Source organism: Dermacentor andersoni, chromosome 10 (assembly GCF_023375885.2).
Source record: "Dermacentor andersoni chromosome 10, qqDerAnde1_hic_scaffold, whole genome shotgun sequence".
NCBI lineage: Eukaryota > Metazoa > Arthropoda > Arachnida > Ixodida > Ixodidae > Dermacentor > Dermacentor andersoni.
The window spans coordinates 68,949,734-68,975,066 of record NC_092823.1 but is presented as its reverse complement, the minus strand read 5'-3'; the positions used below and the strand labels follow the sequence as shown (position 1 = coordinate 68,975,066).

Genomic DNA, 25,333 nt, shown 5'->3' with positions numbered 1-25,333 from the left:
GGCTCCTGTTCTTGCACGCTTCGACCAGCATGCTCCTACAGCACTTCATACTGATGCGAGCAATGTCGGTCTGGGTGCCGTACTGGTGCAGTGGTAAGATGGCTCTGAAAAAGAAATTGCCTGGGCTAGCTGAACTCTCTCTCATACAGAGGAAAACTACTCAACTACTGAGAAGGAATGCCTTGTCGTGGTGTGGGAGGTTATCAAATTTCGCCCTTATTTGTACGGCCGTTCATTTAAGGTTGTCAGCGATCATCATTCTCTTTGTTGGCTGACTAACCTGAAAGATCCATTTGGCCGTCTGGCGCGCTGGAGTCTTAGGCTACAGGAGTTTGACATGACCATAATTTACAAATCATGGAAGAGGCACACCGATGCAGACTGCCTCTTGCAGTCACCCGTCGAGTCCGCAGGTACCGATGACGTGGACGCTGAATTTTTGGGCGTCATCAACGCCGTAACCTTTTCACAAGAGCAGCACCACGACCCAGAGTTGCTCCCACTAATTAATTTCTTGGAAGGCCAAAGTAAAGACATTCTGCAACCTTATACCAGGGAACTGCTGTCATTTTGTCTTCGGAACGATGTTCTCTCTAAGAACTTTTCTGCGAATGGCAGCACATACCTGCTTGTCGTACCGGCATCACTTCGCACAGAAATACTAAAAGCATGCCACAATGAAATCACCGCAGGTCATCGGCTACACGAGAACATTGTCCCAACTCTGACACAAGTACTACTGGCCAAAGTTATCCACTGCTGTAAGACATCACAGGCAAACATATGCCGCCTCCCAAAGACACAAAGCACCTCCCCGTAAGCCTGCAGGTCTCTTACATCCGGTCGAGGTACCAGGCCAGCCATTCGCCCAAGTTGGAATGGATTTGCTGGGCCCATTTCCAACTTTTACAGCTGGCAACAGATCGATCATTGTTGCCACCAATTACCTGAAGCATTACGCGGGGATGAAAGCTACCCAGCGGGGCACAGCAGCCGAAGCAGCTCATTTTTTCATCGAACACACTGTCCTTAGGCACGGCACCCCAAAAGTCGTCATCACAGACAGGGGAACTGCCTTCACTGCCAAACTCCTTGACTCGGTTCACAAACTCAGTGGTACAAGCCACCGAGAAAACAACCGCATATCATTCCCAGACGAACAGACTAACCGAGCATCTTAATAAGACCCTCGCAGACATGCTTTGCATGTATGTCAACATAGAGCATAAGAACTGGGATCAGATTTTGCGTTACGTTACCTTCGCCTACAATACCGCTCAACAAGAAACTGGAACGACACTGTTCAGCTTGGTCCACGGTCTCGAAGCCACGACAATGATGGATGCCATGCTGCTGCACAAGTTTGACGACATACCTACCGACGTTGACGAATTTACCCAGCACCTCCACCAGTCTCGAACGGCAATCGAACGGCAAAGTGTTTTTGTGTCCGAAATTTCAGACGTTCTTATACACTGACTTTATGAGGTACCATGGCGGTGCCACGAGGGCGTGTGAATTATCGGAATGTCTGAAAAGTTGAGCAACCGGAAAATCGGTCATTGGCTGCAGTTGCATAACCCTACTGAATGCATTGCAATGCCGCGAAAACAAAAATACCGCACTTTTGTGCAGTATGTGCAAATGGCGCTTCAGTGGGCTCAGCCAGGAGCAGGAAAGTCGAATTGTAGCAAAATGGCACAATTGGACCACCACTGCTTTAAGGCACTATCATGAAGTGCCTGGGCATGGGTCAGTAGTACGCATGGTGTGAGTGCTATGGCTTCCGTTTATTGTGATAATGATTATATGGAGACTCCAGCCACACTACCAATGTTGGCGTCATGTCCCGGATGTGTAGCATATAGTACGCAGGTCGTCTCGGTCACTTGTAGCCTGCTCTTCCTCCTGGCACCACACACAGCATCCCTCCATAGAATATAATGTGCTGTCCTGGTGCAGTGACACGTCAACACAATATCCAGAAAAGGCACCCTGCAGTACAGGCAACTCTTTGCAACATGTTAGCCACAGCCCACTTATTGGTGCAACAACGGGTGCAGGGAAAACTGAATACATCAGCACATCTCTCGCCTCGCAACATGGCGAGGTTGAAGACTACCTGCCAAATGCTGTCCTGATATGTGTGCATCACAGCACTCACATTCACCAACAGAGCTAACCATTCATTATTAGCACTGACCAACATATCATTACAAATACAGCTAACCAATAAGGATCCCAGCAGCTCTACTGGGAAGCTACTACTTGATTTTGAGAATTGCCTCCCAATGGCTACTACTCAAATTCTTTTTTCAGTAGAATGCACAACTGGTTCATACTCTAGGCACATTTTTTGTGTGACCTACACAGTCTACAGATTCATGTTCAAAGACCAGTGGCTGTATTTGAAGCAGGTTCCAGACATGCCACGTTAAAAGCTGACCCAATCAACTAATATGTTGCGCTCTCAAAAAATTGAGACATCACAACTACTGAGAGGACCAGCTATATATAAACTTAGAAAAAACACCAAATAATGATACAAAGAAGGGACATAATCGGCAGTGCCACTTTGAAAATATGGTACCAGCTCCTGTAACCTAACACATATTATTTTTGATTGATAAAATGTAATCAACTAAATGATCAATCATGTTCGAAATTTGACTGAAGTGCACATAAGACGGGGAGACAAATAGAAAGGTAGACAGGACGGCACTTTCGAACACAAACGTGAAAATTTCCAACATGAATGTCAACCAACTAACCCAGCTCGCCATCTTATTGTGAACGATCATTAGAAAAAAAAGATGCTTCTTTTTTAACACAAAAAAAAAATTCCCACCACTTAGTTATTTATCTACAGGGCTTTCCTCCAAATTCCCTTGTTATGCCTTTTAACACTTCTCTCAGCTCTATTTGCCAGAGTATGGCACTCTTACTGGTTGTCACAGCTCACATAGCAGAGCAATAAACAGTGAACAGCGAATCATTCTATGCAGATGAATACAACATTATGTTGACAGCAACCACCAGCAGAAACCATTGGAGAAACCTTTGCTATTCTTGTGTTCACAAAAAAAAAGTAATTAGTATTTACTATTTGACAAGCTACTTTTTATTGAAATACATAGCCAAAGCGTCAATACATGACAAACCTCTAGTACAAGGCCTTTGTAGACAAGCTGAAAAGAAAGTAGTCTCTAGAGCACTCACCCGACAGCCTCAGCCACTTCCCGTGTAGAGCCCTCAGCCTGAAACACGTGGCAGGCGAAGCGTTCTCGTAGTGGGTGCTTTGTGATGAATCCGAAATACCTGAAAGTCAGAAGAAGTGTCACACTCTGTTGGACAGCTCAAGTGGTGCCGTGGAGGTTGTGGGTTCGATCCCAGCCACTGCAGCCACATTTCAATGGGGGCAAAATGCAAAAAAAAGATTAGCTGCTCATTAAAGAACTGATGTACAGATTACACTTGCTCAACAGCACCTCATTCGTACATCTTGGAAAAATAAAAGGTGAGAAAAAAACATACTAACCGGGGACACGTACAACCTGAAGCCACTAAAATATTTGGCAGACTCAACTGTAGTTGACATCTGTGCAACATCAAGCTTTGTGCGAATTGTTGCAGCAAAAGATGTAGATGCACACTGCGCTGGTTGGGTCTGAGCAGCCTGAGATGCATGTTCTCATTTCTGGATCTTCGCCAATTGCATTTGCACTTCTCAAATTCAGGCCGAGTCAGCACTTCCAGAGACGAGATATTCTGGGGGAAGTTGTGACGCGGCCACAGGGCAAGAATCGTTGCAGCAAGAAATGCCCACGAATTTTGTTGTTTTCCCTATTGCATAGGGTTTTAACACGGCAACAGGAAGTCAAAACAAAATTGAGCTGCTGAACGATGCCGGAATACAGTGCTGCCTGAGGGAAACATGATGCTTACTTGGTGCTGCCTACAGCATTGAGCAGTGGCATGTTTAGCTTATCGCCTACTACAAGTGTGCAGTAAGCCTCCAATGGCACTATGTCCCATGTGCTATGAAACAGGTAGGTGAAGATGCTTACTGCTATAGGGATGGTGGCTATAGCTATGAATGAGAGATGTGCAACAACGCACGATGAGATCTGCCTGTACCGAAATAGGAAGGTGAATGCGCACCGGCATTTTCATGTGACACGGGAAGGCAAGTACTGCGGGGAAGCTGCTGCACCAGGTGGCTACTGCTCTCAATCATGTGTGTATTGCACCTTTTCTTGTTCACATAGGATCCAGCGGCCGGAAAACCTTTCACACGAGAGTAGTTTGGTGACGTACTCAATATTGGTGCCAAAAGGTAGTGTTTTTGGGGAACGTATCAACCAGAAAAAAAAGAAGCGCAACAGTATTGGTCCATTCTTCCTCTCTCGTGAACGTTGATGCCGAGAACTAGTAGGACATGGGATTATATCAATTAGGTTCAAAAAAGTATGTAAATGCATAAGGTACACCAGGTATAGAGCTTAAATATTATGACTGAAGCAAACACAAACATTTTGGTGATAGCAAAATTTGTTCTATATAAGGGCACCATAAGTTTTCCATAGGTCTAGTATGATATGGAACATATACAGACATCTGATTTTTTGGAGACCCTAGAAGCCACAATAACGTCCGAAAATTCAGGCAGTCTGAAAAAATTAATGCATGCCCCTTTACTGCTCTCAAGGCCTCAAATTGCCAAAGGCACTTCTGAAATAGCTCTAGAGGATTGCCCCAATGTTCATTAGGCATATCAGTGCTCATAATGTAACAGGAGATGGCAAATGCAAGCATGTATATTAAGAACCACATACTGTGTCCAGCAATGACGGCCCCTTTCAACTCTTGGTATGCTTCCATGCAATACATGGTGTATGCTTCACAGCGTAACACTTCCGTACTGCGGCAAAGCTAAATTCCCACGACAGTGTCCCTTTCAAGCAGTATGCTTCACTGCAAGATAGTGCATATGCTTCCAAGCGTAACACTCCTGTATTGTGGCGAAGCTGACTTTTGGGAACTGTCAGACAGTCGCTGGCTATTGGTGGCGAGGAGTTACGGAGTCGCCATCTATCGGAAGTGCCTCGCTGGCGTAGTATGAGAGATCACGCGGCGCGCTCCTCATAGGTTTTGCTGTCAGCGCTCACTGAAAACACCACGCGCGAGTTCTCCCGGACATTTCTGTAAGTACTTTCGAAACGAGAGAAGTTTTTTACTGTCTAAATAATAATCTTGGGCAAACTGAAAGCACAGAATCGTTTACAGATGCTACCTCTTTACCGGATACGTACAGTGAACGCCACTGCACGCGGTCGCCGCGATGTAGTCTCCCGAACCGGCTTCTTGAAACGCTGAGAGCAAACTATGTGAAATATGCTCTTAATAGTGTTGGTATAACTAAATGGAGCGTAACAGAATGAAGCCTCAATGCAACAATCGCACAGATTCGCAGCAACTGACTGCGCGTCTGCAAGCTTGTCCGCGCACTGTTTCGCTTTCGCCGCGTGCGCGTTTTCGCACCGTGCCATGAGCTTTAGGCTGCAGAATATGAGCATTTGACAGTATACAAGCAACCAATGTTGCGTGGGCGCTATCAGAGCTGTTAAAAAATTATTTCATTGTACAGACTTCGACGCTTACAGGGACTGTGATGTGCCATCGCGATGACTCAATCTTTTTTTTTCTTCTAAATTCTTGGACGTTTCAATATTATTTCTCGAGTTGTGTCCCACTGTATGTTTATCGGTGTTCTCAGCATGCGATTTCCCGCTGCTTCTTTTTTGTAATCCAGTGTAATAATTCATAACACAAACATGACCATATGCCATGCTTTTCTTTTAATGTGCTTCTTACCACTCCCTTTCCACTACAGTGAACTTGCCAGTATCTATAGCATCGACAAGTTCATAGACCAAACTGTCATGACATTAGTCGGGCAGAGGACTCGGGCGAGTGTCTCAGTGCGCATTTTCTGAACATCGCAGACCCGGCGCCGTAGCAGAAATCTTCCTCGCGTCTGTGCTTGCTGCATACCTGAGTTGTAGCCGATGACTGTTTGCCGGTTTTATGTTTCGCAAGCCAAACTTCACGCATCTTCTTGTCCTGCGGCTACGTATGAATAAGGCTGACACCGGGCTCCGTTGAGTACGTCCGGCACTGCGGCACCGAGCAGTAGCCTACCATGTTGCGCGCCTTCAAAGGCAGCCACTACCTATTGTAGTGCTTTCAAGCGTTGTAAAGGAGACACTCGAAGCGGGAAAATCTCGCCACTAAATGAAGACTGTAGCGTACAAAGGAATTTAAACTCATTTTCAGCTCGCTTCGGCGCCCCCAAAGAAGCCGACGCGGCCGCTATGTCCACGTGATCCCTAATAGCACGTCACGGCGACGGTGACGCCAGCTTTTCCAGTGGTGGAGCTCGAGGCCAATACCGTCTAGGAAAGGGGGTAAACGGAAGAGATTAGATAGATAGATAGACAGACAGATAAATTTATTTTTGGACAGACGCTCGTCATCTGATGACGAAGAATGATCTCCTTTAATGTTCCATGATAAAAATATATATACAGCTAGAATGGTCACATGATGTGTGACAACTGGTTAAAGGAAATGAAAGCATAGTGCTTATCTCAGCACGTGTCTGTGGCACAGGCACACACCGTGCGTATCAGGATGACGTCACAGGAACCGGCGCTGCGCAATGCTTGACCTTTGTTGTGTTTTACGCGCTTTAAAGCCATCAGCTAGGATGACAAAGGCGAAGTCGGTGCCATTGCTGACAGTAGCAAATTCCTTCAATAGAATATACGATACCAAACAGTAGGAAGCTTGGCAGCAAACGTCAAACAGGGTGTCTACTAGGTTGACATTTCCAAATTCCTTGAGTTTTCCAGGTTTTCCGAGTGCCTTTGCAATATTTCCTGAGTGACCCAGAACTTTGTTTTATGTCAAGACGGACTCCCTACATCATGTCGCCCAATGGTGTCACTCTCTAGTAAGCATGTTAAAAAAAAAAAAAAAACTTAATCCAGTTTGAATAGTAAGGGGTAGTGTTTATTTTACTCAAAAAGAAAACAGAAGGGAGAGGTTAGTAAAATGCACAGCAAATAAAATATCTTCGAAAGGAAATAGTAAAACCCATTGCAAACTGAGTCGAACATTCTCAACTACGAATAAAAAAAAAAGATGCATACAGAATATTTTCGTATATGAGCTATTTCTATCAATCAATTAATAGCAAGCTAATTGGTATGAGGCCCGAAATTTATCAGAAGTGAGATCCTCTCGCAACAGGTGGTAAGTCAACCTCAACTGTCCTGAGATACTCAGCCCACGCACAATGGCTCAATGTTGCGTTTCACTGCTTTAAAGATTTTCTTTTACTTGGATGAAGGACACCTGCATCTGCGTGTCAGCCGACACTGCTTTTAGAGTGCAAGCTCCCTCAAAAAATCGGCGGCGTGCTTCCTTCCCCGTTCATTTCTCAATGCGTATGTCCTTTTTCTTCTTGTTCTCCTTAGGCTGCGCATTAGCCAAACGAACTATTTGAAGCATCCTCTTGGACAATTGTGCAGTCAGCGTCCGACTTTTCGGACTCCCTAGGGGCCGACAAAACGTTAAAAAAAATGAATGCATGTCTTTTACAGCCCTTAAGGGTTCAAATCGCCACAGGGATGCCCGAAAAAGTTCTGGAGGCCTGCACTCATTAGGCATATTGGTGCACATACTGTGACAGAAGATGGCTGGTGTACACGTGTATAATTAAGGAATACATACTGTGTCCCGTGACAGTTGCCCCTTCCCACACTTATGCTTCACAGTGTGACACTTCTGTAATGCGGTGAAGCTAACTTTAGAAAACCGGCATTATGCAACACGCGTGTGCTTTCCGAATTTCGAAGCCAGTCGCGATGACCACAAAGGTGGTGCGGTGTCGGTGCCACTGCTGACAGCGGCGAATTCTTTCAATGAAAAACACGGTATAGAACGGCAAGAAGCTTAAGCTAGGCCTAGCACTGCCGCGGTGGTGGCTACGGCAGCCAGCGGATCTGCGTGCGATTGTGCCAGTTCGAGGCGGCGAAGTTATCTAAATGACGGCGGTTGTGGCTTTTATTAATGCCGTTTCTGACCTGCGGTCACGGCAAAAAGTCCGGAAAATCGGACGCCGAAGGGTTCCTGCATCCGAAATTTCAGCGTTTTTATACATTGACCCTATGGGGCACGTACTGGAGCCGCGAAGCCGTTCGGATTATCTGGCGTCCCGAAAGTCGCTCGTTGACTGTACTTTGGCAACTCCTCCAGCAGACGACGCGGTGTAAAAGGCCATTCGTTACGATTCCTCTCTGCTACTTGGGTCAGCATTACCGTGACTTTGGGTTCCCTTTCAATAAATTTACAGCCAATTCTCCCTGATAGAAGCAAATTCCCTGAGTTTTCCCCGAGTTTTTCCAGACTACTCAAAATCCCTGATAATTCCCGGTTTTTCCGGTTAGTAGACACCCTGGTCGAAGCAGCTAGGCCTAGCATTGCCACAGTGGTGGCTATGGCTACCAGAGGATCAGCATGCGGGAGCATTGGTTCGACACTTCTCCATACAGATGGTCAACCAGCAAAGCTGAAACGTGCAGCCTCGGTGTTTATCATTGGGTTAATCCTGACAGTTCATTAAACGACGGCTTGGTAGGCTGCCAGATCCTCAGTATGCCGTTGCTGCTTCTGCTAGGTTGCATGAGCCTGTTCTCATGCCAGAGCTGCAGCATTACCACAGCGTAGAGGAGCTTGTTCCCTGTTCTGCTTGTGGCATTGCTGATAGAAAGCTGCCTGCTCTTCGGGAGTAGGTACGACACGTGGCCAACCCATTTCAGAGCTGGAGAGCAACGTCACTACTGGCGCAGCCAATCACGCAATTATCTCTTTTTTTCTTGCACGTGCATGGGGTTGTGCCAGAGGAGTTTTGAGCGTACAGGCGGCAGATGGACAAATGGACAGACGAATTGGCTAGCCATATACAGCTTCGCTGTAAAAACAGCAGTGGTGGTTGTGGCTTCAATTAATGCTGTTTTGAATCTGCGGTCATGGCAAAAAGTCCGGAATATCAGATGGCAAATAGTTTCAGCGTCTGAAATTTCAAGCGTTCTTATTGGCATTATGGGGTATGTTACGGTGCTATAAAGGCGTCCAGAAAATCGGTCTTTGCTTGTATTGGGCATACTTCAGCGGTGGAACAGCCATTTGACATTTTGGCACATATTTTGGCGAAAGCAAAAGGCTGACTTCGCGCTGCGACAAGCACTTTGATGCAGTGTCCAACATACACCGAACAAAAAGATACAATAGTTTGCATTTCAGGTGCTCTGTGCTAAAGTTCTCAGAAAGTTTGTGCCGTACTATGCCAGACCGGTAGCCTAGTGCAAGGTCCTCTTGAACATGCACTGGGATGTTATGTTATTCACACCGCATAGCCCACCCTTAGTGCACACAACTGGCGTATTCCAAGAATCCATCACAAGAACTTGCATGCATAAACCTGTATGTGTAAATGCATGTGCACTGGTGAGATAAATTTCTATAAATGTAGACGCTAGCCAGTAAAATGCCTGGCATGCTATTGCAGGTTTAGTATATCACCAAAGATCAAACGAGAAAAGGAACAAAAATGTACACATCCAGAGGTACACAAATGTGGAAATGTAGGCAACAGTGAGCACCATGAAATGAACAAATTGCCGCATTTGTAAAGAACATTGGACTCATAATTCATGGATAATTCAAAGGTATCAAGGATTCTGAAGGCCAAAATTCAAGAAAGAAGGAAAAAAATATGGGGTTTCACGTGCCAAAACTACAATCTGATTATGGGGCACGCCGTAGTAGGGGACTCTGAATGATTTGGACCATATGGGGTTCTCAACGTGTACCTCAATCAAAGTACTCGGGTGTCTTCACATTTCGCCCCCATCGAAAGGTGGCCACCGTGCCAAGATTCGATCTCGTGACCTCGTGCTTAATCGCAACACCATAAACACTAAGCAACCAGAGCGGGTTCAAGAAAGGATAAGCAAGCCTTATTCACACATATACACCGAAAAATAGCGAGATCCCATACTTGGCTGCAATTTCTTGCACCTTATGCAGCTGCTGCATTGGACACACGCTTCAAGCTTTTCAGGCCATTTTCCTAAGCTGACCTGTGTAATATAATCAAGTTAATCGCCTTGTGGCACACCTAGGGTTGCCGCCTATTCGGGGGTGGGGGGATGTGGGGGGAGTGAGAGGTAATGCATGAAAAAATACAAACAAAACGAAAACAAAAAGTGGCAACATGCCAAGCACAAGTTTTGCATGATTATAATTTTTTTAAGGAATTTCATTGATATAAAATTTGGTACATGTTTAAAATGTTTGTGCTGTAGTTTCCAGCGTGTCTACCAAGTTGACATTTCCAAATTCCCTGAGTTTTCCAGATTTTGCGAGTGCCTTTGCAATATTTCCTGAGTGACAGAAATATTGTTATATGTCAAGATGGGCTGACACCATGTCACTCGATGCTGTCACTCTCAAGTAAGCATGTCAAAGAAAAAACGACGTAATCCAGTTTGAACAGTAAGGAGTAGCGCGTATTTTGTTCAGGAAGAAAACAGAAGGGAGGGGTTAATAGAACACACAGCGAATAAAATATCCTCGAAAAACATGGTAATACCTATCCCAAATCAAATCGAACATTTTCAACCACAAATAAAAAGGAGATGCATACAGAAACAAATATATTCCAATACGAGCTATTTCTATCAACTGATAGCGAACTTAATGGTATGAGGCCTGAACTTTGCCATGAGTGAGATTCTCTCTCAGAAGCTCGTAAGCCAACCTCAACTATCCTGACATAGTCTCAGCCTGCGCACACCACCTCAGTGTTACGCGTCACAGCTTTAAAGAGTTTAGTTTGGTTTGAATGAGGGACACCTGTATCTCAGTGTCAGTCAACACTGTGTCTTGAGCTCAAGCTCCTTCAAACAAGTGGCAGCACACTTCCTTTCCCGTTCATTCGTCGGTCAATGTGTCATTCCTTTCTGTTCTTGACCTCTTTCCACCACGTGTTTACCCCACAGACCATTTGAAGCATCCTCTTGGTCAGTAGTACAGTCAAAGTCCAATTTTTTTAGCTTCCTAGTGGCCATGAAAACAACCGAAAAATTGGGCAGTCCAAAAAAAATGAATGCACGTCTGTTATTGTCCTTAAGGGCTCAAATCGACACAGGCACGCCCGAAAAAGCTCTGAAGGCATGCCAGTACACTTATTAGGCATATCGGTGCTTGTACCATGACAGGAGACGCTGGGTGTACTCGTGTATAATTAAGAAATACATACTGGGTCCCATGACAATTGCCCCTTCCCACACTAAAGCTTCACCGCAATGCTTTGCATACGCTTCACAGCGTAACATTGCTGTATTGAGGCGAAGCTTACTTTCAGAAACTGGCATAATGCAACGCGCTGCACGTTCTGAGCTTCGAAGCCATTGGCGAGGACTACAAAGTCTGCGCCATTTCTAACAGTGGCGAATTGCTAACAGTAGTGAACGTCAAAGTAGCGAGGCCTAGCGTTGCCGCAGTGGTGGCTACGGCTGCCAGCAGATCTGCATGCGAGAGCGCCGGTTCGAGGCGGCGAGATAATAGAAATTAGATAATAAAAACCTTGGCTGCCGATGTGGAACATCCTTTCTGCCGCAGGCGTTTTGTGAGCGGTGGTCCTGGCTAACACTTCTAAGGTTAGTTCTAGTAGTAACACATAAATACCAAAGAAAGTGGATGAGGAAACCGCGCCGCAGTAGCTCAACTGGTTAGAGCATCGCACGTGCATGCGAAGACGTGGGACTGTTCCACATCTGCAGCAAGTTTTTTCATCCACTTTCATTGCCATTAACTTATGTTCTTTAATTGAATTAGTGAGTACAAGTAATTTCCCCTGTTTTCTTTGGTGTTTTTGTTGGCTTCTCATGATTTGATTTACCAAAAAAAGTCTCACCAGTCACCATCAGCAAGGAATACATTCATATCATGTTCAGAAATGATACATTTTACCGAGTGACCTACTTGTGATGTAATTTATTAATAGCAGGTGTTCCTTCGAAGACTTCAATTTTTTAACATTTTTTCGTTCTCAGGATGCTGCAAGTTTCAACATATTCATTCCTCATGTTCTCAACAAACCACATTAGTGTTTTAGTTATTTTTGTGTTTCAATGCATAGCATATTGTGCTTAAAGTATTAGTGGAACAAAAGCACATTTTTAGTGCAAGCTTTATCGCGCATATCTCGAGACTGGCGTCATCCTCCGACTTCGTTTCAAATGGATAGGCCTTGCGATCTCACCAGCTATTACAACTATTACAGTAAGTTTCCTTCTATTACGAGAACCTTTTGAATGCAATGTATTCCCCACTCCTGCCTAAGGTCTCTGCTGAGAGTTGGAGGAGAGTAAATAAATAAATAAAGTGTCATTGATATACTATCCTGTTATGTACAATTCCCCGGTGCCAATATTCACATCAAGGACACAGAAAATGACCCAACACACTCCTGCTTCCTCTTTATCAGTTCATACATTTCTGGAAAGCACGGCACCAACTTTCAGTACATCGCCAAACAGCGACCATATGATACGTTTTCAGCCGCTGGATCCCATGTAAACAAGTAAAGGTACCAGGTACGTGTGCTATCAAGAACAGTAGCTGCCTGTTTCAGTAGCTTTCCTGCAATACTCGCCTGCCTGTCTCGCGTGAAGGTGCCAACGTGTACTCAGTTTCCTATTCAAGTACCGGCAAATCTCCTCTCTGGTCGTCACACGCTGCGTTCACAACTATTGCGGCGAAACTGTATTGGGATAAGCATCGCTATCTGTTTCACATGTGGAGTATAGTGGTGTTGGAGGTCTACTGCATGCTTTTAATAGGAAATAACCGAAACGCACTTATGTTCCATGCTGCAGGTGGCGCGATGGGAGCATCGGCATCTCGTGCTGCAAGGATTTATGCAACGCTTCGCATTAGATATGCATCGACAGCCGAGTCTGCCAAATTTTTTCTGACGTCGAATCGTACGTTTTCTCAGTTGTTTTTTTTTCTTGCATTCGTTTACAAAATGTACGGATGAGGCTCTACTGCATTTGTAAATTGCAATATAGCTCAGATGGTAGAGTGAACACCCAGGAAAGTGTTGGTCCCACATTCAGTCCCTGGACCAGAACACATTTTTCTTCAAATGCGAAGTTTGCGCTCTGAGAAAGCTGTATAGGTTTCCTATATAGATTCCTGCCACCTAAAGAAAAGGACAATTTTGCCTTCCTCACAGTAAATGTGAGAACACAATGAATGACTCACTTGTGATCCTTTGGGTGGTATCCACAGAAGGTGACATTCTTGAGGTTGAAAAAGTAGTCATGGGTTGGCACATGGTTTGGCTGTTTGGAAGAAAAGGGCATCTTATTGCAGTTCAATGCAGTTATGAGCAATTTCCCTTTCATCTATCTACAAAGAGTTACATACGACCTTCATTGAGCAACAGCAGTACGTACAGTCATAACAAAAGGTATCAAGGAGGAGAGGGAAGAGCCATAAGAAGCATGACACTCCAACCTAAAAACGAATGTGTCCACTCAATAAATAAACTACAACCTGTACACTCCTTCTTGCGGCGTTTCTTGCACTATTTTTCAGTAGATCAACATGTGCCAACAACCTTAAGTTCAGACGGTACTGTATCAAAGTCAAGTTACAAAGCAGATTCCAGTGGAGAGAGATTGAGAGGGACAAGTTCGCAACCACGTTTAAAGCCCTTTTATGCTGGAATGGAGAAGCATGAGTGGGTGGCTTACAGCTGGTCGCCCACGGTCCACCATCCGAAGGCCGAGATCGGTGACTTCGAGGACACACGGATGTGAACCGTGCACGCCGACTTCGGAAGCACTGGCCTTGGCAACCTGTTTTTGAGACACACCGTAAATGCTAGCTACTGGTGCCGAACAAATTGTCTGATTTCATTTCAAGAATTTCTTTGGGGGATGGACATTTAAATCAAATGGTGCCTACAAAGCCCATGCGGACGCACTTATGGCAAATCAAGATCAACCGAAGGCACAAGGCAAACGTCAGAACTCAAATGAAGTTGCATTTATGAAAAAACTCCCTGCCCTGCTCACCTTTCGAATCGCCTGGCAGAAGACTTCACTGCCCTTGTGGCAGGACACTTCGACTGAGCCCAGGAAGTCCAGCAGGTAGCGCTCCTTCCTGATCTGCTGACCCTCTGCAAGGCGAAAGTGTTGAAATGAGCATCACTACAGTTGATCCCCAAGGAGTGTCGCTAGAGAATCAGAGCGTCATGAGTGTAGAGCACAACATCACTAAATGTCACTAATGGCTTCTCAGATGTCCCTCGTATGTGGCTACACAAGTCGCTGCATGATGTGCGAACGACCTAGCTAGTTTTTGGATTCACTCATTCCCGGTCAAAACTCTTCGGCACTGAAAATTTTATGCAGTGGAACAAAGCCTGCTTTAGTGATGCATTTAAGCACTTGAACAAGGTGCCCAACTCTGACACGGGCACACGAAAACCATGGCCTCCAAGATCGGTTCTTTCAAAGGCCCTGCAAGAACCTTAGCACTTGCTCCCTGCAGCACTGCAGCACTCTGACTGTATGCTATGAAAACAGAGTAGAATATGTTGTTGGGCTAGCTGGTTCAAGTCTTGGAGGTGCATATCAGTGCGACATGGAAATAAAGAGTAGATAGGAGGGAGTAAGAAAACAAAAATTGCTCTTGGCAAAACACAAACACTTCCTCAGTACTTCATAATACGTTGCAGAAACACAAGCATGCCAAGACACAGCCCACTGCCACCCCTACATTTGTTTTTTTGCTGTTTTCATTCGACATGCCACAGGGTCAGGTTGCTTGTTGCAGCTGAAAGTTTCTCAGGGCTGTTAGACAAGACCTATAAGCTGCTGCTACACCCAGCAGCTTAGTAGATGCTAGGTGTATTTGAAGCCATCACCACGCCTATTTTGATCATTGTGCCACCTCGAGATGGCACTCTCGCACGCAGATCCGCTGGCAGCCGTAGCCACACCGCAGCAACGCTAGGCCTAGCCACTTCAACATTCACTACCAAGCTTCTCGCTGTTTGATGCCCTGTTTTTCATTTAAATAATTCGCCGCTGTTAGTAATGGCGCCGACTCCGCTATTGTAATCCTCGCCAATGGCTTCGAAGTGCGGAAAGCATGGCGCGTTGCATAATGCTGGTTCTCAAAAGTCAACTTCGCCCCTATACAGCAGTTTTACGCAGTGAAGCATACCAAAAGTTCGAAGGGCAAACTGTCACAGGACTGTTTTATTTATTTTTTTATTTGTAAAACACCTTACAAGGCCCCTACATGGGGCATTAAGTAAGGGGGGCATAGAATCAATAAGCACATGCAATCTCGTAACAACATGAAGGCAGAGAAAACACAACACCAGCCAATTGCACAGCCCAAGAATTAGAGCAACATTAGCTACATACAGCTGTGTATGAGTGCAATAAAAAGGAACTCGATAAGTTTATAACAAAGATATTACAGTGCAAGGAAAAAGTAGGAAAAATAAAACCAAACAGTGAGTATGATAGCAATGGTTAACAAGGGTTAAGCGAGTTGAGTGAGTGCCTGAATTTTTTCACGGTCAGTTTCCGCAACTACTTATCGGGGAGTCTGTTCCAGAGATGAATGGCACTTGGAATTGCAGAGGAGTTAAAGGCTTCAGTTTTACCATAGATGCGTATGAAGCTAAGATGATTGTGTAAACTTCGGCATGCACAATGACATTTCTAGACGTAGGGAGCGTTTGTTAGTGTGGTAGGCGTACTTACGAAACAATGACAAGAGGGCTATTTCGCGACAATTACTGTACTTACTTGCATAATGATCGCGCTTCTCTTGTAAGGTGCCAGCGCGCACCAACCATCACTAAGGGCTCAGTACTAAAGTTGTTTCTCTCTCTCTCTTGCAAAAAAATTGATGCAAATTCAGGGGTGCGATCATTACACGTGTGAAATTTTCCGGAAAAAAAATTTTGAGCACCGAAGACACAAAAGGGCAAGTTTCGTGTCAGAATTCTTACGATGGCTATAGTAAACATAGCCAAACCTAAACGTTGAGTAAGGCTCACCTTTGTAAAAACGCACACATTACGTAGGCACTACATGAACTGCACAATGCCCTTTTATTTTTATAATCGAATATAGGGCGCCTCACTTTATTCGGAGTCTGAAGCTTCACAGCCGTCGCCGTAAGCTTCAATGCCAGAACCGGCAGTGTCGTCGCTGGGGGCATCTTCGCAGTCCCACAGAAAGTCGTCTTCTGTCCTATCCAGCGCATTGGATATGCCGGTCTTCTTAAAACTCTTCGCCACTACCTCGCAAGAGATACCACTCCACGCTTCGACGATCCAGGAGCAAAGCATCTCCACGGACGGTCTTCTGATTTTGCCGCTCGGCATCAAGTCATGTTTGCCTACCGCCATCCACTCTACGTACAGTCTTCAAACAATGACCTTGAACGATTTGTTCAGTGACACGTCAAGAGGATGCAGCAGTGACGTCAGACCCCCAGGGATGACTGCAATGTCCGTGCATAGCTCCTTAAGCTCAGCTTGAACGCTATCCACAAGATGGCCCGAGAAACTGTCCAACACAAGAAGCGAAGGAAGCAGAAGCGCTCCTGGTCTTCGTCCCCAAACAGTCTTAATCCAATGGACCAGGAGTTCTGCTGTCATCCACCCTATAACTTGAGCGTGGATGAGGATGCCACGGGGAAAGTTTCCCTTCTGAATAGTCTTCCATTTCAGGATGACATATGGTGGAAGCCTCCGCCCGTCTGCCGTCACTACAAGCATTACAGTGCATCGCAGCTTCTCAGCACCAGATGTCTTCACGAGGAGACTCCAAGCACCCATCTCGTTGACTGTCGTATTTTAGGGCATGTTGAAGGTCAACGGAGTTTGGTCGGCATTCCCTATTTGCGACAAGAGGAAGCCATTCTTCTCGCGGATCCTCATGACGAAGTGATGAAAGTCTACCGCCTTTTCTTCATACGCGGATGGGAGCCGCTGGCACAACGACGTCCGCTGCCTAAGTGAAAGTCCATTTCGTCGCATGAAGCAAGTCATCCAACTGGAGCTAGGGCGAAAGTCCTTTGAAATGATTCCCAGCTTCCTGGCAACTGCACGCGCCTGTATCTGTATCATTTCCAATGATAATGCACAACCATCGTTGCGTAGATCCTTCACATACTTAAGGACCGCCTCCTCAACGTGAAGGAACTTGCCGGTTTTGAGTCCGCAGAAAACCCAGCGTGTCCTATCTGTAGCCATCAGCTGTTCATGCCGTTTTTTCCCAGCAGCGTATTCTGATTTCATCGACGCCGAAATGCCTGCCGGCAGCACAGTTGCCATCCTCCAGCCCATAGTCAACAGACTTACACTTCAACATCAAAAAAACACTGTCGTAAAACTCGTATACCGTCCCATAGTGAAATGGCACCAACATAGACAAACAATAAATAAATAAATAAATAAATAAATAAATAAATAAATAAATAAATCAAAGCAACTTTATTTCGCAACTTTACAAGGCAAAAAAGGTGGCCGAAGAAAGAGCTGCTACACTGCAGCTTGACTGGGCTCCAGCCACCCATTAGCAATAGAGACGAAAGACATTTAGCATTACTAAACGTTCACAAAAGCACTGTACCAGACATACAATGAATCCATGATTACATTACAATGCCTCTCTAAGGAAATGTAGGAAGAATGAAATAGAAAGGCTAAGTACTCATAACATACATACATAATACAATGGCTAGACACAACAAAACAAAAGTATATATATATTTTTATTGCGTGAATAAACTTCTCAGTCTTTCTTCGCTAACATTGTGGTGTCAGTATATAGTGTCATAGTGATATAATGTCGTTGGCAATGTATGCCGAATTCTCCGTCGGCCGTAGGGTGTGCGCGAAAAATGAGCGTGCCATGGTGGTTGATACCGAAAAGGATATGTTGTCGGGGTGTGCTCAAGGGCAAGTTCGGGTGCGATCACAAAGCACATGGCCACCTAGAAAGACGTAGAAAACGCTGTCTCCGTGGAAACGTGTCCGAATATGTTTGCTGCGGGATGACAACCCGTCAACCAACAGGCGGCTGCCGCTGTAACAGTTCGGGACATCAAAACAAGAATGCCGACTGACGGAGCAAGCCGAACGCGATTTTTTTTTTGTCCCGTGAGTACATTACATGCATTGGAACAGATTCTTCCGCATCAGTAATGAGTAAGATCGTTAAATTGGCAACCATTATAAAGTAAAAAAATAATAAAGCCAAGGCAAACTTGGTTGTAGATCTTCTTTTTTTTATTCTTGAAGTGCAGAAAGTGATGAAGGGAATGAAATGGGGCATCTGCTTAAGGGGGGAAGCGGGGATCAGATCGCGATTTTCGCGAAAAAAATCGATTTTTGAAAAGTACGCTTTTCAGAATCTACAGCATCATTTCTATCTTGTACTGAAATATTTCACCGAAAAACAAACTCTAAGCACTTAAAATAAATATATTTGTCGGTGCCGGCGTCCACAAATCCGCCCGAAATCGCGAAAAAGCCGCGAAGTTCAACGCGCGACTGCTCGGCTTTCCCGCCACGGAGCGCCGCCATTTTGGTATCGTTGGAAAGCCCGACTCTTTGACTCTTTGTCCCAGCCCTTCCCTTCCTTCCCTGCCAGCCAGCAAGCGCACAAAAAAAGAAAAACAGGAGAGTGGCAGCACGAAGCAGCCAATGGCTGCCGCGCCCCGATTGGCTCTGCGCCGCGGCTCGTTGTAAGGCGCCTCCTCATTGGTCGACGCCGCGCCATAATGGCGGCCGAGGCAAGGAGCGCAAGGAGCGTCTGCTTTTGTCCGCTGCTGGGAAGCCTTTCTGGACTTTCCTTCTCTTGTGTTTCGAGGACGTCGGCCACGTGCAATGGATCCGCGCACGTTCGAAAAGAAGTACCGGACGAAGCATGCCTACGGGAAGCGGAAACGCAAGCCCGTCACAGCAAGGAAGAAGCGGCGATTGTCAGCAGGTGGTTCGGCCGAGCCGAGCGTCCGTTCAGAATCGGCGGAGTACGCGCCCAACGTGCTGTGCGATCTCTCGCCCAACGTGCTGCGGGATCTTGCGCCGAGTCGAGCACCAGCCAGCGATAGTGAGACGAACCATGATCTTTTGCCGTCGAAGCGCGGGCGCAGTGTTATTTCACCGGTGACGATCGACATGCCAGTGAGTCTCGCCGTACGCGAGCGTCCCGTCGCAAGTTCGTCCAGCACAGATTACGGAGTGAGCTTGCAGCGGTCATCGCCGCCCGACTGCAGAGCATCGGAGACGCGCTTCCGCGGTGTGTCGTTCAACGCCGAGATGTCTCCGCAGCCAACAACCGCCAGTGAAGGCAGTCCCATGCCATCGACGAGTTCCGGCGCTTCGACGGAGCTGCAACGCGGGCGCACGCTCGCTGCCGCGGATGCGCCGGCGGCCGACCTTGCCGCTCATCGCAGTGTTGACTGTTCGCCCAGTGAACGTCGCACTATTCAAGCTCACCTGGAAACACGATTTGTGTCCGCGGAAACTGCAGAACTGCAAGCGTCGAGAGTTCGCGAATCGCTTCGCGCGGTTTCAGCAACGGAGCGCAAGTTCGGGCTGACTGGCTCACAGGAAAATGCCATTCCCGCACCTCCAGAAGAGGAGTTTATGCTTGTTCAAGTTGCTGCTTTGAACTCGCTGATTGGTTCCCCGCTTTGCCCAACTTGTCAGCAGCCCGGCCTAGCAGTGCACCGCGAGACTGAACTGGGACTAGCTGTGAAGATGGTACTTTCATGCATTTCCTGTGGTAGTACCCTATAGTCTGAGTGGTCCTCACAAAGGAAGAGCGGCTCTAGAGCTTTCGAGGTCAACATCAGAGCTATGCAAGCAATAAAGAGCATTGGGAAAGGACCAACTGCTCTTAATGACTTCTGGGCCACCATGAATGTCTCGCATCGTGGGTTACACCACAAAACATATGATGGGCACCTCAAAAAGACTTTCAAGCCTGCCGCAGCGGCAGCTGCACACAACATCTTCACAGATGCTGTAGAGGCAGTGAAAAAGGTGTACACTGAAATGGAGACAACATTTTCAAAGAACATTACAGTAGTGTATGATGGCACATGGTTGACACGCGGCCACAGCTCCCATACCGGCGTAGGCTGTATAATTGATTTCCATACAGGGCTTGTGTTGGACTGCATAGTTCTGTCCAACTTCTGCCTTGGGTGCAGCCGACAGCCAGCAGAAAGTGACCCCAACTGTGCTGAATGGAAGCAGCAACACCAGTGCCAGAAAAACACTGATGTGAATTCTGGAAGAATGGAGGTTGAGGCTGCACTACAGCTCTTCAGGCGCTCCTTGAGCAGAAATGATCTACGTTACACAAACATAGTTTGTGACGGGGACAGCCGCATGTTTCGCACTCTATGTGATGAAGAAGTTTATGGTTTTGTGCAGCTATCTAAAGAGGACTGCATAAATCATGTTAAAAAACGAATGGGGGCTGCACTTCGCTCTTTGGTGGCCAAGGCAAAGAAAGGAGAGCCACTAGGTGGAAAGGGGGGCCTGACACAGCAGCTCATCAAAAAACTGACAAACTACTATGGCCTTGCTCTGCGGAACCACTCGGAAGTCGAGGAAATGCAAAGGGCAGTAATGGCAACGTACTACCACATCACATCAACAGATGATGAGCCCCATCATGAGCTGTGTCCCCCTGGCCCCCTTAGCTGGTGCAACCACCGGTCAGCTGAGGCAGAAGGGCAGCCAGCACCAGCTCACAAGTACAAGCTTTCAGCTAAAGTTGCTGAAGCACTCCTGCCTGTGTACCAGCGCCTCTCAGACCCTCAGTTGCTGGCCCGGTGCAGAGGAGGCAAAACTCAAAACGCGGCTGAGAGTCTCCATTCAGTGATATGGTCACTAGTATCAAAAGACCAGCATGCCTCACTGTTTGCTGTGGAAACAGCAGTGCACGAGGCAATTTCAAAGTACAACTCGGGCAGTCTGAAAGCTTATTCAGACCTGTGCACAACATTGGGCCTGCGCCCTGGTGCCCTCTCTCTTCAGCGGGCTGTCGAGAAAGACTCCCAGCGAATGAAGAAGGCACACAAAGTCCATCTCCTGAAAGGACAGAGGGCTAAGAAGTCACCTGCTGCCAAGGACACCAAATTCTACAATGCAGGAGCATTCTAGACAGTGTGTGCCAGTATGGAACTTTGAGGCTTGTTTTCTCAAAAGTTTGTTTTGAGCTTATCACCTCGCTCGTGGAAAGCATAGCACGGCAATGGGAGCACGGATTTTAATCCTGTTTGTTTTGCTGCAATTGGTGAAGTGTGCCTTATGTCAAGACAGTCTCAGATTTACCATTTAGGCTCACCATTTTTTTATTACACAATAATTGGAGCATGATACATTCTAAACATAAAGAGAAGGTGCATACTATATCGTTTAGAAGAAGAGCAGAGAAATTTAAAAAGAAATTAAGAGAATCTTGACTTAGACTATACTTCTTAGTAACTATTAAAAACATTTACAGACCCATAACCCATTTTGCTGTCACGCTAGGCTTTCCACGAGCAAGCAACATGTGAGCAATATATAAATAATGATAAAATAAAAACTACTGAAGATATGATTGTGAAACTTTGCAGCTGTCTGTTTGATGCTATTTCGAACCTGTATGCCAAATTTCATCACTCTAAGATAAAAAATGAAAAAGTTAGTTCCGATCCCCTCATCCCCCCTTAAGGGGGGACGCGGGCATCAGATCGCGAAAATCGCAAAAAGATCGATTTTTGGCAACCACGCGTTTCGGTATCTGCAATGCCTAATCTACATTGTATCAAAATGGTTTGACTGAAAACGCGCTAAAAGTGCCCGAAAAAAATTAATTTATCAGTGCGTAGGGCGAGAAAACAGCTTTAAATCGCGTAAAATCACCGCAGTTCGCGGAGCCCTAACTCGTCTTTCCCGCCACCGAACGCCGCCATCTTGGTATCGTTCGAAAGCTCGAAGTTTCGCCATTCCGTTTCTGAATTCTTCGGTCGTCGCCATCTTGTAACAAACACACAAACACAAAAGAAGCGCGGGTCTGCAAGAGGCGGTCACACGGGCCCTGCGATGAAAGCGGGCCTCCGATTGGTTGCCGTACTGAAAGGCGTCTCGCCATTGGTTGCTGCTGCAGCAGCGGGCAAGCTGGCAACCACAGCGGACCGCAGTTGTCTGCTTTGAAAACCACGCCGGCGTCGTTCTTCGTTTGACACTCGCAGAATTCGGATTTATGAAAGCTCCCAGGTCAGTGATGGATCGTCGCTCATTCGAAAAGAACTTTTACATGAAGCATGCCTTCGGAAAACGGAAGCGCAAGCCTCCTATGGCGAGAAAAAGACGGCGGCCAGCGGGGGAAGCGGAGAACCCGACTGAACACGCGGATAACGTGCCGCGTTATCTTGCACCGTGCGATTCCAGCAGCGATGCCGACAATCGCCCTGTGACATCGACACTGATAACCAAGACACCGGAAGACGTGCCAACGAAGGCTCTCGCACCTGTGCGTACGGCCGCGCGAGTCGGCAACTGTTGGAGGCGATGCGGGTCGAAGGTCTCCATCGCCGGCAGAGACGGTGTGCGTTTCCGATGCATCGTGCGACAGGGACACGCAGCCTGCGAGTAAGCTTCAACCGTCGACGAGCTACATACTGTATGGTGACTCAAGGCTCACCAGACGAATCGTCGCACGATTCAGACGCGCCTCGAGTCGCGTTTTGTGTCAGCGGTGACTGCAGAAGCACAGGCATGCAGTGTTCGCGACTCCCTTCGCGCAGTGTCCGCGACTGAGCGGAAGCAGCAATGCCAAGAACAAATTTCGGCCCCTTGTGACTGAATTCATTATTATGCCTGCTTCCGCGATGGACTCTTTGATCGCTAAAACTCTGTGCCCAAGATGCCAACAGCGTTCTGTGGGTGTGCAGTGCGATACCAGGCTCGGTCTGGCAGTGAAAATGGTGGTCATGCACTACTCCAGACGGCGCAAGAAAAGGATAAAGAACGCCTGAAGAAGGCATCCAAAGCCCACCAAACAATGAGGCAAAGGTGTAAGAAGATGCCTGACAGCAATGATTCAAAATATTACAGCCCTGGTGCTTTTTAATAAATTTGCAGTGCTTTTAAAACTTTGCAGCCAGTTTTCTCAGTTGCATTTTTTTGTCAATCACCTCGCTCGTGGAAAGCGTAGCACAACAATGGCTGGACCGATTTTGGCCCAGTTTGTTTTGCTGTGATCCACAAGCTGTGCTGCACTTAAAGACAGTCCTGAAATGTTTCTTTATCTTTCCATTATTTAATTATTTCACAATTACTACATGGCTCTATGCAGTGAAGCACAGTCATGTGCATGTTATGTTGAGCAAAAAATTATTAGTGCACTAAAAAAAAAATCGAACACTGTCTTGATGTAGATTAGACATCTGGGCAAACATGCAAAGTATTCCCAGCTCCCTATCATGTTTCGTTACTGTGCCAGGCTTTCCACAAGCAAGGAACTTATAAATTCTTAAGGCGGGAGGAGGGGATCAGAATTAACTTTTTTGTTTCTTGACAGAAAGGGCTGAAATTTTGCACACACACTGCACATTGCAATAAAGAGACAAATCTAAAATTTCATTAGGATATCTTAATTAGTTTTTGTTTTATAAGAATTTATAAGTTCCTTGCTTGTGGAAAACCTGGCAGAGTAACGAAACGTGATAGGGAGCTGGGAATACTTTGCATGTTTGCTCAGATGTCTAATCTACATCAAGACAGTGTTCGATTTTTTTTTTAGTGCACTAATAATTTTTTGCTCAACATAACATGCACATGACTGTGCTTCACTGCATGGAGCCATGTAGTAATTGTGAAATAATTAAATAATGGAAAGATAAAGAAACATTTCAAGACTGTCTTGACGTACAGCACAGCTTTGGATCACAGCAAAACAAACTGGGCCAAAATCGGTCCAGCCATTGTTATGCTACGCTTTCCACGAGCGAGGTGATTGACAAAAAAAATGCAATTGAGAAAACTGGCTGCAAAGTTTTAAAAGCACTGCAAATTTATTAAAAAGCACCAGGGCTGTAATATTTTTAATCATTGCTGTCAGGCATCTTCTTACACCTTTTCCTCATTGTTTGGTGGGCTTTGGATGCCTTCTTCAGGCATTCTTTATCCTTTTCTTGCGCCATCTGGAGTAGTGCATGACCACCATTTTCACTGCCAGACCGAGCCTGGTATCGCAGTGTAGACCCACAGAACGCTGTTGGCATCTTGGGCACAGAGTTTTAGCGATCAAAGAGTTCATCGCGGAAACAGACATAATAATGAACTCACAGTCACAAGGGGCCGAAATTTGTTCTTGGCATTGCTGCTTCCGCTCAGTCGCGGACACTGCGCGAAGGGAGTCACGAACGCTGCATGCCTGCGCTTCCGCAGTCACCGCTGACACAAAACGCGGCTCGAGGCGCGTCTGAATCGTGCGACGATTCGTCTTGTGAGCCTTGAGTCACCATACAGTATGTAGCTCGTCGACGCTTGGGGCTCACTCGCAGGCTGCGTGTACCTGTCGCACGATGCATCGGAAACGCACACCGTCTCTGCCGGCGACGGAGACCTTCGACCCGCATCGCCTCCAACAACGCGATCTCGGTTGCCGACTCGCGCGGCCGTACGCACAGGTGCGAGAGCCTCCGTTGGCACGACTTCCGGTGGCTTGGTTATCAGTGTCGATGTCACAGGGCGATTGTCGGCTTCGCTGCTGGAATCGCACGGTGCAAGATAACGCGGCACGTTATCCGCGTGTTCAGTCAGGTTCTCCGCTTCTCCCGCTGGCCGCCGTCTTTTTCTCGCTGTAGGAGGCTTGCGCTTCCGTTTTCCGAAGGCATGCTTCATTTAAAAGTTCTTTTCGAACGAGCGACGGTCCATCACTGACCTGGGAGCTTTCATAAATCCGAATTCTGCGAGTGTCAAACGAAGAAAGACGCCGGCATGGTTTTCAAAGCAGACAACTGCGGTCCGCTGTGGTTGCCAGCTTGCCCGCTGCTGCAGCAGCAACCAATGGCGAGACGCCTTTCAGTACGGCAACCAATAGGAGGCCCACTTTCATCGCAGGGCCCGTGTGACCGCCTCTAGCAG

General features: G+C 46.6%; 1 protein-coding gene across 4 annotated transcripts in view; it reads right to left on the bottom strand.

The window, feature by feature from the left end:
• Nucleotides 1–25,333, bottom strand: part of Aplip1 (JNK-interacting protein Aplip1) — a 68,595-nt gene that overhangs the window by 10,531 nt on the left and 32,731 nt on the right. For 2 of the 4 annotated variants that reach the window (XM_055062442.2, XM_055062445.2), the window contains 5 exons: nucleotides 14,220–14,323; nucleotides 13,896–14,000; nucleotides 13,402–13,481; nucleotides 3,220–3,318; nucleotides 1,776–1,995 (listed from right to left, as the gene is read on the bottom strand). In XM_055062442.2, the coding sequence (XP_054918417.1) occupies nucleotides 1,806–1,995; nucleotides 3,220–3,318; nucleotides 13,402–13,481; nucleotides 13,896–14,000; nucleotides 14,220–14,323 (578 nt within the window). In that variant the 3' untranslated portion in view covers nucleotides 1,776–1,805. Of the gene's footprint in view, nucleotides 1–1,775; nucleotides 1,996–3,219; nucleotides 3,319–13,401; nucleotides 13,482–13,895; nucleotides 14,001–14,219; nucleotides 14,324–25,333 lie in introns of those variants that run through there. The other 2 variants (XM_055062444.1, XM_055062443.2) reach the window with 2 other exon arrangements.